The 16,380-nt window shown below is 51.6% G+C and overlaps 1 protein-coding gene across 1 annotated transcript in view; it reads left to right on the forward strand.

Moving 5' to 3' along the window:
* Nucleotides 1–3,694: 3,694 nt before the first annotated feature.
* The window catches only part of KIRREL3 (kirre like nephrin family adhesion molecule 3), a 545,001-nt gene continuing 532,315 nt past the window's right edge, over nt 3,695–16,380 (forward strand). The window contains exon 1 of the mRNA XM_027092960.1: nt 3,695–4,123. Coding sequence (XP_026948761.1) covers nt 4,069–4,123 — 55 coding nt within the window. The 5' untranslated portion in view covers nt 3,695–4,068. The remainder of the gene's footprint in view (nt 4,124–16,380) is intronic.

Raw genomic sequence — 16,380 nt, forward strand, 5'->3', positions numbered from 1 at the left:
TCTCCGCTCATAATGACTGTCCCTCTCATAAAACTGCCTCTCCCTCTCCTTCGTGCTATACAGGGGCCCTGGTGAACACAGGAAGATGAGGGCGCATGAGCATTGCAGGAGAGCAAGGGAGCAAGCAGGACAGTGGAAACTCTAGCTGAAGGTTGGGGCCCTGTTCTGCATCTCGACCCTGCAGCTTCCTGTAGGGCCTCAGGCAAGTGGGCCCAGAAGGATTCCACTAGAAAGGATTCCAACTGACAGATGACCCTCCAGGGTAACGTCTGTCTTGTTAAAAAGCCAATGAGAAGGTTCATAATTTTTTGCCATGGATGCACCTGTGTACGCTTCGCCCCAACTAGAGGGCAAACTTTCCAAGAACAGGAGTTCACGTATTCATTCCACACACCTTCATTAAGTACCCAAAACAGGCCTTTGCACAAATCGAGGGAATAATAAATATTACAGACATTGGATGAACAGCCAGGAGGAAAGTCACTGGAAAGTGGTGATGAGTCAGAGTCTGAACTCCCACCGGCTCAGGACGCTGGACAGCGGTGCCCGGAACCCCTGTACCTGGGCCCAGAGCCTCCTGCCTCACTCTTTGTTCCTGACCTCAGGAAACAGCGGGGTACTCTTGCTGCCCAGAGACCAGGGCTCGGAAGCTGTCCGGAGGAGACTTGCGCTCCTGAAACTTCTTGGCCGGGGAGCAGCAGACTCCGGGGCCAGCCCCCATTCTCGGGAGGGAGATCTCGTTCCTACCCGCTGGGCTGGGGGTTCGAAGGACACAACACCTGGTCCTGAAAGCCTGGAGGGGGCGGGAACTGATTAAGGCGGCCACGGGCTCTGCGCCAGGTGAAGAAACTCTAGAGAGGATGCCACCTGCTGGCGAGGGGCCGCGGCTCGCGCGGTGGGCGCAACGGAGACCCGGAGCCTGGATGGGCAGAGAACAAGAATTCGGGCAGTGTTCCAAGTGGCCGGTTTTCCGCTGTCTCTTCAGGGTCGCCACCTCCTCGGGTCGAGGCCAGAGACCCGGTTCTCCGCGCGGCGCGCTCCGGACGCCGAGGTTCCCAGCGGGGGCGGCGGGCGTCCTCTCCCGGCCCCCTCCCCTCGCGGCGCTTCGAGGTCTAAGCCTCCGCGCTTCTCCATCAGGTGGAGCCGTGCTGCTCGCCGCCTCCCTCCTCCGCTCCCTCCTCGCCGCGAACTGCGCGCAGGCACCTTACAGCGCCAGGAGGTTAACCGAGACCCCGGAGGAGGTGAGGCCAAGGATCAGCCCAGGCGGAGATGGCGGGGCCGCCGTCGGGGCTGGCGCCAGAGCCAGGCCGGCTGTGGGTCCTGCAGGTACCGCTGTGGTTCTCGCTGCCCCACGTGGTGGCTGCCGAAGACTGCCCTGATTTTTCCGGCACTTGGGCTTGAAAGGCCTCCTGGTCCTTTTAGAGGCAGGCAGCTCACCACTTAATCCAAGCTTTTTTCCTTTCTGCCGGAGACCAGAGGCTGCGGGGCGGGGGTGGGGGTGGGGGGGGGGGGAGGGGGGAAGGAGAGGGGGATGGAGAAGGGAACAGGCCTAGCTGGCTGGGGGGGGGAGGGGGTGGGGGATTGGAGCCAGATTGAGAGTCAGGAGGCCAATCTCGGGACCACGGGGCGAGGGAAGCCAGGTCCTTCCAACCTCGGACTCCCCCCACCCCTCTTCTCCTGACCAAGAGTGAGTGTGTGTAGTTTGAAGGCACCTGTAGGTGGGCCTGATTTTGGTGGGTTGCACAAGTCGTGACCCTGGCCTCTTGATCCTGGTTTGTAGTATTTCCCTCTGGGGCTGAATTAAGCAAGTTTGGTCCCAGGCCACTTAGGAATTAGCAATCAGAATTAACAACAGTTTAAAGGGTAAATGTCAGTTAAAACATCAAATGTTGCTTTGTAAGGCACAATCTACATTCTTTAATTATTAGTCTTACTCACAGCAAGGTTGGCTTTAGGAATGACCCCCAGACCTGAAATTTCTTCCCACCCCTATAGATTCAATTGGAAAGCTCCTACTAAAGTATATTTTCACTCTTGATTATGTTATTTGACATGTTATTTAGAATTATTATTCATCTTTTGCACGTGTTTCTGATTTGTCTCTTCTATTTCATTACGTTGTCTATTATAGCAAGTCCCTGGACTAAGGTAGTGCTGACACTTTGCTTCTGTGCCTTGTTTGCTAATTTAGCTGATGGGGTGCCTCTTTTGGGTCCTCTTAGTTTCTGTTGCTCAGCATTGCTTATTTTCCCCCAAAAGTTTGCTTACAAATTTCCCTTTGATGTGTTTAACAGCCTCCAAGGGGTGCAGTTAAATAAACTATTAAGAATAGAAAAGTCAACAGGGCAGATACCTACTAATTTGTAGATCTTTGATGTCAACAACCAGGTGTAAGCTCCTGATAGCACACATGTGCCCCTTCTCTCTTTCTTGTTCATAAATACTAAGGGATGTGTTTTTTAAAGTTAAGATCCACATGGAAACTTGGAATGTACCTTGCAATCAGCAAAGTCCCCAAAATATGTAATACTGTTGGAAGAAAAGCTAAGAGTTTCCCAAAACACCTCCCCAAGGTCCAGTGACTGATGAAAGTAATGATTGATTTTATAATTGCATGCCACAAATCGAGTGAGCATCTTTCATTTCCCTCTCCTTACTCATTATGTCCCCTTCTTCTGCATAATGCTGTATATTTTTATATGTTGCTTTGTAACTATCCTTACAGTTTGTATCTTATGTGTGTACTCTGCTTCCACACTAAATGATGAGCTCCTGAAGTCATGGACAGCGCCTGTAGTTTTATTTCCCCCAATGCCCTGCTTATACCAGGCATATCTAAATGTCTCTCAAATAAATAGACCTAGATAAATTTGCTTTGATATCCGGGAGGAAATAGAGTTTGATTTGAGTGTGACTTTCATGACAGGTGAAAGACCTGAAGGTTCTTAGGAGGCAGTTGCCTGTGACCTTGGCCTCTCCTTCGCGGTAGGATTCACAGCACCTCTTGGAGAAAAGACACGCTCAGAGTGATGGGGTGCTCCTTAGAGGAGAGACTCCAAATGCAAAGCCAGCCTGCTCCCCTATCCTTAGTAGGAAATGCACAAACCAGGATAATAATAATAACAAATGGGTATGTGTCATAAATCTACCTTTTTTCCCTCTAGTTCCTTCATTTTGTTTTCTAGGAGTATGGCAAAGCAAAACCAAGGTGCAAACGTTCCCAGCTTATTACTTAGCCCCCTCCTAGGAAAGTCTCAAAAATTCAAAGCATGCTTATCTTTTCCCCAACTCCGAGACTCCTGCTGCACATACTGGCCAAGTCTTTCCTGGGGAAAGATGTACCCCCCCTTGCCTCTTGCTTTTCCCCATCCAGCCCAGGTTCCAGTCCCCCGTGCAAAGGCAAGGCAAGCATATTGTAGTATGGGTACGTGCATCCAGCCATCCTTCACTCCTTTAAACAACATTATGTCCTGTGGACAAAAAGTCACACCTCCGCTCCCTGTTCAAGATGTCTTTTGGTCAATAATGGTGGCAAAAGCTGAATTTCCCCCTATGTAGGGGGAAAAAAAAGAAGGAAAGAAAGAACAGAGCCTCCCCTGCACCACCGCCACCCTCCGTTTTGCATAGATCGCCTTTCACCAAGTATTTCCTCTTTAATTATGACCTGTTTCCCCTCCCTCTCCCTCCTCCCCAGCTTCAGTGAAAGGAGCCCTTCTGTCACTCGTCACTCGCTCCCTGGCTCGCTCGCGCGCTGGCTGTGGGAGGAGCCGCCGGAGGAAGCTGTGTGCTTGGGATGCCGAGCGCCAGAGGATGGAGCTGCTCCGAGAGGGGACGTCGCTGACAAACCCGGCTTCCCGAGGCTGCTAGAAACAGGCGACTTGCCTCGGCTGGCTGCGGATCCCCTGAGGCACGGAGCCCGAGGCCACCCGGAGGGACCGACGGACAGACAGATGGTCGGCGCGAACCCGGGAGGACCGCGGCGGAGGCAGGGCACCACGAGCCGCCGAGCAGGAGAAACTCACCGCGAACCCAAGTTGCCCCGCCGGCTTCCCCTCGGCGCGCGGAGGAATGAGACCTTTCCAGCTCGACCTGCTGTTCGTCTGCTTCTTCCTCTTCAGCCAAGGTAGGACCCGTGCGCCGCTGGAGTTGCAAAAAAAGTCGGCGGGGTTGTCAGGGCGCGCGAGGCTGCGGGCAGGAATGTGGGCAGGGTTCGGAAACTCGAACTGATGGATGCGTCTCCCGGTGCCCGGCCGAGAGGCACTGGCATTGCCTCTTTGCCTTTGAAAATGCAACAGAATGGTACTGTTTATTTTCCTTTGGAAGGCAGGGATACCGGAGGGGAGGGTGACTTTCTCCCCTCACTTGTCAACATCCAGCTCAAACTCCCCAATGCAAATGAGTTCTTTATGCTCCCGGTATGTTAATTAGGCGGCATCGTTGTGGCTGTGCGGCTCTGAACTTCTGGGCGCCTCCTCTCCTCCAGACGCAGGTTGGAGAAGAGGGTCGGGAGGGAGAGCTTTGTTTACGTGGCTATTTCAGCACGAATAAGGTCGGGCTGGCACGGGTGTATTCGGAAAGGAATGCGTGTGGAGGGGTCTGCGATGACAGAATGGACCGTGGCGTGATGTGCAATGTTTGGGGAAAGCTTCTCAAGAGTTTCATTGAATGTAATCGGCTTCTCTGAATACGACTGCATTCTGAGTCCTACACAGCACTAGATTTCAGGGCATACAATGAAATTCCGCCCGTGATGCTGACTGCTTCCTTTCTGCAGCTTAGCAGGGGCAGAGAAGCTGGTGGACTCTCCGAAAAGAACTTGGCCACCTCGGGCTCCCTGCCCCTGGGAGCCTTGGGGCCCGTGGGGGTGGAGGGCAGGGAGGGCCATTGGGGAGATGGATGGCCAGTGCCCGCAGAGCCGGTGGCATCCGAGTCACCTGTGGAATTGAGTTTGAGGGACAAGTCAGTCGGTTCCTTCCCCCGCTTCTGGAATGCCGGCGCTGTCTCTGCCATCTGAGGCGGCATTTGTGCCAGCCAGCACAGCTCTGGGAGGAACAGGCCTCTCAGAAAAATCCACAACAGAGCACGTCCATCTGTTGATTAAATGAAGGGTAAAAGTTTTTGAGAAAGCACAGCACCGCCATGGGTGGCTGGTTTTGCAAGCAAACAGCATGTCTCCCTTTCTTCCCCTGTCAGGGAGAAGCCAGATGAGAGCAGAAACCCACACCTCCTTCCCCAGCTCCTCAGCTGCTACTTGTGGTCACTGCAGATTTTCCCGCTGTCAAACTTTGCTTCTGACCATCCTGATTTAACCTGGGGGCCCTTCCCACACCCGAGTATGCGTGTATCCCTGCTTGTATGTAATTCTAATGTACACACACGCACACACACACACACACACACACACTCACGTATTCATGTGGTTTTGTGCCTCTCACCAGGGCTCCCTACAGCAGCAGGAAGATAAATTGCCTTCCCCAGAGTTTTTGGGCTGAATGAATAAGAACTGTCTCAGAACACTGGTATAGAAACATTTGGGTTCTATTACCGTCTTGTGAGATGACCCTCTTTGTTGGATGTGTGTGCTCTTGCTTAGGGGTCACACCTACACCGACACACATGCTCACTCTCATCCTCCTTTGCCTCTTACCAATTCATTCACTCAGGGAGTTACGCGTAGAATCCCTAAATAGAGGATCCAACCGTCCCTCCCCCCTACACCCAGGTTCATGGAACCAGTGCACGTTTTACTCTCTCCCTTGTTTATGTTCTTAGAAGCTTGAGCCGAGACTCCTGTCTAGATTGACACAAGAAGCCTATAGGTGTCTAAGTGCCTCTCTGGCTGTCGGAATCATCACAGTGTGCAACTCCTACTTTGCTTATTCCTTTCTCAGTACAGAGCTGTTTTTGATTGCCTCATATAAATCTTTAACTATTTACCTATGGAGGTTAGATGCTCTGCTGCTTCTATCCTAAGCCCCAAGAGCACTAGGAAGGAACCACAGCATCACGCAGTTCAGAGTTCCTTGTTGTTCCTGAGTTTTCTGAGCTTGGCCAGCTGTGCCCACCCTCCTAAATGGTAGATGCATAGTCGACGGGACTCCAAAACAAGTCTAAAGAAAGACAAGGAGACCAAAGTGGACGTAGCCAATCAGAATCCCCTACATCACCGGACATTGTAGGGTGGGTTCCTCGAGTAGATGGTGTCTCGCTGCAGGAATTAAGGGTCAAGCGGGACAATGTTTAATGGACTTCACTGGAATAGAATACCTTTTGACTTGATCCCGGGGCATTGATTCGAATGTGGATGAGTATTGTGAATTCCCCAGAGGATTCCATTTGACCCTCTACACATATATGCTTAATTGGTATACTGTGCCCAACTCCTGCCTGGTACCATATGTGTATCGAGCTATCAGATAGAGAGGATGCACCTTCAACAGGTCACGAGAGGACTAGCCCACAGGCTTTAGGTGGCCCCCGCTCTCTCATCCCCCGTCTGCCGTTGCACCCCACCTGACACCCCCTCTGAGCTACCCGTCTGATCCCGCCTCCCGCGTTCCCTTCCTCCGGGGATGCTTTCCAAGGAAATGTGCAGAGGCTCAGGGATGGCCCTCCACTCGGAGAAAACAAATGCCCAGGGCTCTTTTGGGGGCCTTCTCTGGCCCTCTAGTGACACATCCATCTGCTGTCCGACGCCTCTCACGGCGGGAAACTGCATGTCATTTTGAAGTCGCTGGAAACACAGTTCTCATGCCTCCCATACAGAGGGGCTGCTCCCAACAGCACTCCGAAGACTTTAAAAGCGAAACATTTAGGTAAACTCTTAACGTAAGTCATCTCAATCATCCTTTCTCTTCTAAGTTGTTAAATATTTATTCACCTTTCCTTTGTTTTCATTCCCCTTCAGAGAGTAAAATTAAGGTATAATTAATGTTAGTGATATGCTGTATCCCTTATCTTGTAAACTTTGGGCGTTTCGTATAGGTTGAGATTAAATGTGTATTGATCGTTCTTAAGGTGGCAGTAGAAAGGCCAAATGGCATTCCTCCGTTCCCGCCATGGCCAGTGTCCCCGGGCCTGGCTCCCCACAAGGACGTGGAGAGCTGCCGGCGTGCGCTGTTTGTGGGTTTCTCTCCTGCCGGGGATGCCTCTTCCCCAGCTGTCGGGACGGCGTGCTCTGTACAGAGAGGGATAATGTCACAGCACGCTTGGCCTCCCGCAGGGAAGAGGCATGTTCTGCGCCTGGGTGAAAAGGAATCTATCCTCTTGTCATCCATACACTTAGAACTTGCTGTGTTTTTCCCTTGCTCATTTCGGTTTGCCCACAACGATTTCCTTCTGTGCCCCTCTTCATCTTCAAGACCCGCGCTATCCAGCCTGCACAGCCACGTCTTAAGTTGCTTTGCGGGGATGATGTTCTAGCAGGACGGAGGGTGCTCTGCTTCCCGTCAGATCTCTGGTTCTGAGACCGTTCGGGGAGTGTGCAGTGGTACAATCTCGGTGCCTCCTATTCAGCCGCTCCTAGGAAAAGTGTCCTCTTCTCCACTCTCTGACGTTTTGCTCTAGCATCCCAAAGTGTCCTGTCCTGCCTTAGTAACCTTGTGGGCCTGAAAGTTCCGATTCTGGGGAGTCCAGCTCCCTTGATGGCTTTACATATGCACCACACTGCTCTGAACATGTTGGGGTGAGAGTGAAAACTTGCATTTACCTGTCAATGGCATCCCTGAGTTGAGGATTAATCCGGGGTGTCATCTCCCTGTTGGGAAGAATCTAAGCCACTTGCTTTCCTAACTTGCTGGCAGGAATCACCGAGAGGGGCTGTCAGATGGCCATCAGAGGGGCAGAGGTTCTTGGTGACACAAATCTCCAAAGGAACAGGAGAGCATCAAGCAAACAGAGGGTAAGATAGAGTGTGAGTGGAGAGAGGTAGCCAGGGGGAAGGGGACCTGGGTGGGTGACAGGAAGCATGGGAAGGGATAAGCAAGGGCAAGAGGCTTCAACTTGCAAGAAACTCCCTTGGGGAAGGCAGGGAGGGGTCTCAGAAAACAGCACGAGCACAGCCGAGGCAGCCAGAAGTATGGAGGGGATCCGAGGGGGGTTACAGGCTGAGAAGGTATTGGAAAAGGAAATTGGGAGTGAACGGCAACTTTGGAAACATTTATCCTTCCCCAGAAATATCACAGAACAAAAGATGGAGCAAGTAATAAGTGTGAGACTTCCCCCACCGGCAACCCATGTGATCTGATGGCTTGTCTAGAGGGGGAAGAATCACTTCTTTTGTCCTGGAAGGTCAGGGCACAGCTGTCAAGGGTGTGGGACCCCTTCCTTCACAGATCGCCTGGGTGAGGAGAGCTGGGACATGTCTGTTGGGCTGGGGGTGGTCACTGTGTCTGCTGCCCAGCAGGGAGCTGTCAGTTGCCAGCCAGACCTATAGAGGAGGGAGGAGATATGTCCCAGGGGGAGAGGGGTGTGTGGTGGGGTCAGGGCCTCCCCGCTGCGCTCAGAGGATCCCACAGAGCCTCCCTCTTGGGTTACAAAAGGCAGATCTCACTTGGAACATGGCAGCAGTGAGCTAGGCATGCTACCAAGGGGCAGCAGCTCCGCCTGGGGTGCCAGTGTTGGTAGGCTCCTTCCAAGCCCTGATAGGAGCCAGGGCCAGTGGGGACCTGCGGAGTAGGGCATTAGGCCTGAAGATGCAATTTTTCTTTTTTGTTCAGCCCGGTGGGGGTGACTCAGGAGGCATTATATTGCAGACCCAAAAAAGCCCATGAGTAATCCTGAGAGAATTTAAGAGATTTCAACAGCAAAATAATAACAACACTAATGATTCCTTTGATTTGCAGAGTACTTTTCTTCCAAGGAGATAAAAAGATAAACTGTTTTGGAAACATGAAGAGGGAAAGAAAATTGCCTGTGATGGAGGGTTGGGGAGGAGGCCAGGAGCATTCATTCAGGGCCTCCATGTAATTGGGGTGGGGACAGTTACACAGCCTTAGGTATCATTTCTCGGCTACAGCCCTTATCCTTGTAAGCTGTTGAGATGACTTCTAGGTGTAAAACCAGTGCAGGCTTTTTTAATCAGGGTCAACCTAGAAATAACGGGGTGCCGAATTCCTTCCCCCCACCCCAGGAACAGGGCCGTTCTAATTCAGCAGTGGAGGGGGTCAGTGAGACCATGAGCTTGCTGGAATCCACCCTTGGAGTCTCACCACGGCACCGATCCTGACCTTAATGGTGGTTCTCTCAGCAGAGTGATTGGGGCCCCAGTCTTCCCTCAAGGTCAGTGGACTGTCCAACATTCATGGTGCAGGGTCTGGCTGGAGCTGCTGCCCTGGGGATGTCTGTGCCCGCCGGTTTCATATCCCATCACTTCTAGTCACAGGGAGCGGGGAGCAAAGCCTGCCAGCATCCTGTGCCAGGTTGTGATAGCTTTGCCCGGTATTCCAAATGGAGTGGGATTTTATTTCCAGCTAGGGGAAGGATGCAGAGTCTACTGCACTGAGACGGTACAGTTCTGTATGTCATCGTGGGTCAGTTTCTGTTCCCCAGGGGAAAGCCAGAATCCAGTAAGGTCGGCCCGTCAAATAGGAATATAGATATGCCTTATGGGTCATTAGAATACTTCTGTCACATTCACGCAAAGAATGCTGTGTCCTGCTCTCTGCTGAGCTTGAAGAGTATACCCAACCCACGCAGTTGCCATAGACTAGGGATCTCCACCCCACATTAACCTTAACTTTCATTAACTTTCTACTTCTAACCCACTGAAAGAGCTAGGGATCAAATATGGCGCTTTTTTTTTTTTTTCCGTCCTCTCCCAATGGTAAAAATGAGTATTCTGGCTGTATACTTCTAGAAGTCAGTAAATGTCAACATTAGGTAAGTGTTTCCTTTGTGTAGTTGCAATTTAGCATAAGCTGCTTGGAAACAGATGTTTTCCCTAAGCATACAATGTTTCCGTGAGGACACGGGCCATACCGCTATGAGGATTAAATAAATGTCAGCTTCCCCTGGGCACGTTGGTAACAAGTTAAAGCCACGGAAACAGTGGCCAGCATGAGTGACTCCTGCTCGTTGTAGAGTTATTGTGTTGCAGCCCTGGCTGGGGCATGGAACCTGAGAGACGGACACTCGTCCTCTCCTGGCTGAAATCAAGCAAGGAGTAGCCACATGTAGACACCTCCCGACACGCCGTGGGGAGGTTTCTCCTGGCAGCCAAGAAGCCGTACCGTGCCCACTTTCAAGCCTCCTCCCATCCGTGAACCCCCTCTCCACACACATGCATGCCTGCCCACATGCACGCACATACCACTTATTGCTACAGTGTAGTGATATCCAGAACTTAGAACGAATCGGCCATTTTCCTCAAATGCAGGAGGAGCTTTTCCCCTAATCTTCCACCTGGTGTTGGTGGCCTCCTGAGCAAAGTGACAGAGATTTGCCTGAGGTTGTTTTTCGATCATTGAAACCAACGCTGCCATGGCATGCATGTGTCCTCATTAAAAGGAGGTGTGCCCATCAGGCTGGATTATCTTAGGTGGTCTGCTTGCTTGGCCTGTGTTCACCGGACAATTGTTGCAAGTTCACGTTCTTTCTAACTAGTGCCTAGAAGACAGGAATTTGAAATCTGACACTGACAGCTGCAGCAGTGACAACCAAACATCATTTTCGCCTTTCCACACTCTTCCCCAGGGGCTCCAGAGGGTCTGCGTCTCAGAGGGCCACATTTCTTCCTCCTTCTTTTGTGATTAAGTAGCATTTTATGACACCAGAGCTCAGCCTGTCCACTCAGCCAGCCCTCACTGGGGGCCTCCTACGTGGTGAACACACTGTGCCAGGGACTTTTGATGAAAAGATGACTGAGGCTGTGTTTCTGCCCCAGGGGAGCTCTCAGGCTAGTCAAGGAGCAAACAGTCGGACTTGTCGTTACAATTCAACAGCTCAGAGTAGTCAGAGTGTGCTGAGAGCATCAGGAATCGCTGAAGGTATTAAGAAGGGCTGTGCAGAGGAGGTGACTTGATCGTAAAAGGTGTGTAGAGTTCTCCCGACGATGCAAAGAAAGATGGTCCCAGATGGTACCTCAGATGTGTGCACAGGTCAGAAGGCGGGACAGGATGTCAGGGTTCAGAAGCAGTGGTTTGTTTGGGGGCTAGACTTCTGGGTGTTGAGGAAGCTTGTGAATGGCCGTGAGTGCCATGCTAAATGTTTTGAGGATGGATCATCAGAATTAAGTCTATTCTTTAGAAACATCGTTAGTAGCTTATGGGTCTCTAATGCTCTCTATACCATGGGTTCAATGGACAAAAAAAAAAAAAAGAGAGAGAGACAGATCAACATGTTATTTATTCTTGGTATTCCCTGTGTTGCACATGGGGCTTAAAAAATGTAGAATTGAGTGGAAATAGCCTCACTCATCTTCCTACGTAGTAGTGTGTATAGGGATGGAAAGTGGACAGGACCACGGAGAACACAGAAGCAGGGATGGCCGAGTACATGCAGGACTGTTAGTCGGATGGAGTGCTCTGAGGAATGGGAGTTTCCAGTTTCTGGGGCCCCTGGAAGGCTAGGCAGAGGTGGAGGAAACCTAACATTGAGGACGAATGGTAAATCAGAAAGGCAGATGGGGGCAAGGATGAGACAAGCAAGAGGTGCCTGGGGACGTTCTGCTGAGGACTTCTTTCCTGTTCTCAGGAGGAAGCTAAGCTACCCTGGCTCTGGGGGAAACAAGGTTACAAGCTAAGTGATTTTACTCGGAGATGCTTACAAGTCTCCAGCACCCAGTAACCTTTCATTCAAGAGTAGAGAACATCATCAGATCACATGCTCCACACTCTGGCCCGCTCTCTTCAGGAGATGGCGGGGCTGGCGGGACAAGCTCAGGGGTGAAGCCAAACCCTGCACTGGCGTGCAGGAAGAAGACAGTGACATCTCCAAGACTGTCCACAGCTAACCCTACTGTCGAAGGCTGGCTGGGTAGATGGCCTGCCATTGCTGCAAGGCTATGAGTGGAATTCGGGCCATCGAGAATGGAAGAGTCGAGATGGACAACAATGTCCTACTGTACAGCACAGGGAACTTTAGTCAATATCCTGGGTTAAACCATAATGGAAGAGAATATAATAAAGAACATATATCTATGTATACTTGATTCACTTTGTTGTACAGCAGAAATTAACACAACATTGTAAATCAACTATACTTCAATAAAAAAATAATAATAAAGTGAGTCTCCTGAAAAAAATAAATAATGATAATGGAAGAGTCAGATTGGAAGGTAGACTAGATAACATCGAAATTCTCTCCAATTCCAAGATTTCCTAAATATTATCTATTAACAACAAGCTATTTATTTTGGATAATACACTCTTCTACCATCCTCTATCATCTAGAAAGTAGATGATGGGTTATAGATCTCTTTGTCCAGCTCATTTTCTTGCAGGTGCCAGACAGATTCTTTGGGTTGTTGTTGGTGGCAGCAGTGGTAGCAATGATTATGGTATCAGAATGATGATGATGATATTTAGCGTTTGTGTAAAGCTTCCCGCGTTGCACATGGCTTTCCACGAGCGCTGCTTCGTTTGTCACCGTGATAATAGTGAGAGGCGGCCACTGTCACCATCTGGCCCTCAGAAAGGTTCCTTTGCTGACCGCGCTCACTCCCCATCGTGCTCACTGCATTGTCGAGAAGCCTCAGTGCTTCTCAAGAGGCTGGCGGATCCGCATCAGCAGCGCTGACAAACGCATGAGAGGATCCTAAGCTGGGGCCTGAGATGAGCCACCTTCTTAGAACTTGTGCAAATCCTCAGTGTCTAGGCACAGGCGAGGGCTTCAGGGGGTGTCCCCTATGAAAATTGGGGAGTTGACCTCTGAACTGTGACCCCGCATTGCAGCTCTGTCTCTTTTTGATTGACTCCAGACTCTTCCTGAGCTGGTCCCTTCCTCTGTCCGGCCTTCAGCTTTAACTTGAAGGCCCGAGGTTTCCAGGCCCCTCCACCTGGGGAAATGACAGGCCAGCCTTTTGGGCTGAATGGCAATCAAGGAGCTGCTGCTTGGGTAGCTCCTTTCGTAGCTGTTCTGACAAAAACAAAAACAACCAAAAACAGCCAGGGGCTATTCTTAACTGGTTGATTAAAATCTCCGTTTCTTTTATCGCCCTGGTGCCTAGCACCCTAGTCAGCATATGGGAGGCTATGAATAAATATCGACTATTGGAATAAAATGTGGGGGAAAATGAAAGAAAAGAACACGGTGCCTCGGATTCCCCCGCATCACCACACACCACAGCAGAGGCTGAGACGCGCCCCCCCCCCCCCCCCCCCCCCCCCCCGCGGGGGGGGGGGCGCCCCCCCCCCCCCCCCACTGTAGGACGGAGGAGAGACCTTGATGGTTTAAAGTGTGGTCTTGCCCTGTAGGAAGATGTTCCTCTCCCACCAAGGCCTTGAATGACCCTCGGGTCACCAGGAACACTGCCGAGAGAAACACCCTCACCCTCTGGCAGCCACGCACTCCTCCCAAGAAACAGTCGGGCCTTCTGTTCTTTAATGTGTGTCAGTTCCCATCTCTGTCAGTCACCTGCACATGTCACAGGTGATGCAGCTCCGGTGCAGCGTGACAGGCCATCTGTCACCCTCGGCAATGCTGGGAGCTATGACAGCTTCAGAGTGACACCGGGCCCTGCTGGCTCATCAGGCAGGTGTTCAGGGGACAGAGACTTAGAGCTCTCTCCCGGGGACCCAGCCCGGTGCCGCACAAGGAGTGACGGCCCCCCTTCCCTGCCTGCCTACCCTCATCCCAGAGGAAGAGCACCTGCCGATTAATCTCCCAGTGGCTTTGTTCTCCACGTCCTACGACCCGCACTTTTCTGTGCCCGCTTAAGGATGCTGGGGTCTACCCCACGTTCGCGGGGAGTCCCATTTCTTCGGGGAGCTAGACTCTGAAGCCTCCTTCTTGCATAAGACACTGCGCCCTTGTGATGGGGCCTGGGGAGACAGGGCCTGTGTTTGTCTTGGGACCATATCGGTCAAGAGCTGGCAGAGCAGAACGTTGTGGGATCTGAAACCGGGTGAGCCCTGCAGTTCCTACATCTGCCTGACGGTGGCAGCAGCAGCGCTTGCAAAGCCCAAGAATGAGCTGAAAGCAGGAGGCCCAGGGCTGCCTCTTAGTACCAGGAAGAGAGTCAGGGTGCCCAGGCAACGGAGCTGGGGCAGCTGAGGGCGGGCAGAGGGCCTGGAAGGGAAGAGCAGGCCTTCCGGAGGGCAGCAGCTCCCCAAGGAGGCTCACTTCCTTTCTCCTCTTTCTGATGGATGTGAGGGCAGAGTGTTACGGGGGACGCCTATGTAGAGCGGCAAGAGGTATGTGGACACATTTCAAAATGCTCGAGGGGCTTGGAAGAGCTACAGAGAGAGGGGCTAGAGAGCCCCCGCTAGCGGTGTCGCTTTCTGCAGTGATGTCTGTCCTGAGGGTGATGGATGGGTTAGTCCTCCCAGGAGGGCGGCTGGCAGCCAGGAACCCTACTTCTCCCCGGGGAGCCCACTGCCCCCCCAGGTGTTTGCCCCTTTAATGATCTGGGAGCCAGTATTTCTGCTGCTGCGCCCCTCTGCTGCTGAAAAAGCCAAACAGACGTGCTCAAATTAGTCCTCATAATCCCTGATCTCGCGGGCCGGCTCGAGAGGAGCTACTCTGTTTTCACCTGTGGACAGAAACAGGCACCCTTTAAAAATTGCCATGTGCCACGGCTGCTCGTTTGAAAGTGTGTCTCTCCAGGCAGGGTAACCGGATCCTGACACAGACACGGCTAGCCGATGCCCTGCGCTCTGTCGGAGGGAAAGGGAGGAGTCCTCTTGGCCCCAAGAACACCTTACCTCTTCCTTTATCTTCTAGGGGGAGGTAGCTGCCTTATTCACCTTTTGAGAATTACAAGCGGGTTGGACCTCTGCCCGGGGTCGATCCACGGGTGGCATAAGCTAATATAGTGAGATGTGGGATGAAGGAAGGGTGAGGCGTCACTGGAGCATCCCTCTTGTCTTCTCTGTGTGGCCTGAGGGGCCGGTAGAACTGGCTGTTTATGTTGTCTGAAATCGTCAGACATTGTGTGACTGTCCATTAGGTTTTGGTTGCCAGTGGGATTTTATATGAGGTTTTGCTCAAGCCAGAGCGGCCTCCCACACCTGAGTCACCACCACTGTCCCTTGCTGCTTGCTCAGGAGTGTGGAGACTCACTATCTGTCTTCCTAGGGGTGGGGGAGGGCGCAGCGGAGTTGGGAGGACATAGGATGCTCTGTCCATACTACTAACAGGCCCGCTGGTACATGGCAGGTGATACCTTGAGTATCTCATATCAGAAAAGAAAACTGTTGGCATAAGGTTTGCAAAACCTTGCTTGAAACTGCAGATGTGATGCTAACACAGGTCAGAGAGGAAAAATAGAGCTGCATGATTTGAGAATTTGCTAAAAATAATAGAGATAGCTCTCTTCCCCACATAAAAAGATGTTATAGCAAGGTGGTATGTATGTGCCCTTTGTCCCTGCCTTCCTGGCCCCCTGATTTGGCCACCTGCTCCCCTTTCTCCTTTTACAAACACGACCCTCCCTCTGGGATCCTTCAATAGAGAGGGGAAATGGTGAGAACAGAGAAGAAGCAAAACTTCTAATAGTCTCATTGTGTTTCTCTTTCTACCACTAACACCTGCGGTTGTTGAGCTGGAACCAGCCATGGGGAGGCACTGTTGAGGCCTATAGCCAGGTCCTTTGCTGAGCTTGCCTGCATTTGCCTATTTAATCCTCACAGCAACCTGATAAAGCCGGGACTGTCATACCCATTAGCAGATGAAAACTACTGAGGCTTAGATTCCATAATTTGCCCGAAGGTCGCACCCCAGACAAGCATGGAACCACCATTGAAACACTCGGATGAAGACCCACGTCCTTTGCCGCCCATCCCTTCAGGAAGAATTCTGGTCCCACTAGTCCCTTATAAGCCACAGAAAGCCCTGGCCGGGCCTGTGGTCCTTCTCGTTCCTAACTTGTCGGGCTTGGGGAAGAGAGCTGGTAAAAATGGAAGAAATCGTCTCCCCTTATGCAAAAGCACGAGTAAGAATTTGAGAAGCTTTGCTCCACGGCTGGTGCTACTTTTGACCTCCACAACCCATCTCCAATTCAGCTTAACATTTTGAAAACCAAGTGCTGATTTCTTAACAGGAATCCATCACCACCTAACTTTTCTTCAGTGGATTAGAAAAAATGTGAAACCCCATTCTGCTTAGGGAGAGGTTAGTCTGCTGTTAGCCGTGCACTGTGAGAACAGAGCTACTTGACGGGAAGAGGCACTCAGGACATCAAAACCCTCCTTTTTGTCAAGTCTAGAAGAGTAGAAATGTCAG

The sequence above is a fragment of the Aethalodelphis obliquidens genome, unplaced genomic scaffold (assembly GCF_003676395.1).
Source record: "Aethalodelphis obliquidens isolate GAN/ISIS:26980383/991018 unplaced genomic scaffold, ASM367639v1 scaffold82, whole genome shotgun sequence".
NCBI lineage: Eukaryota > Metazoa > Chordata > Mammalia > Artiodactyla > Delphinidae > Aethalodelphis > Aethalodelphis obliquidens.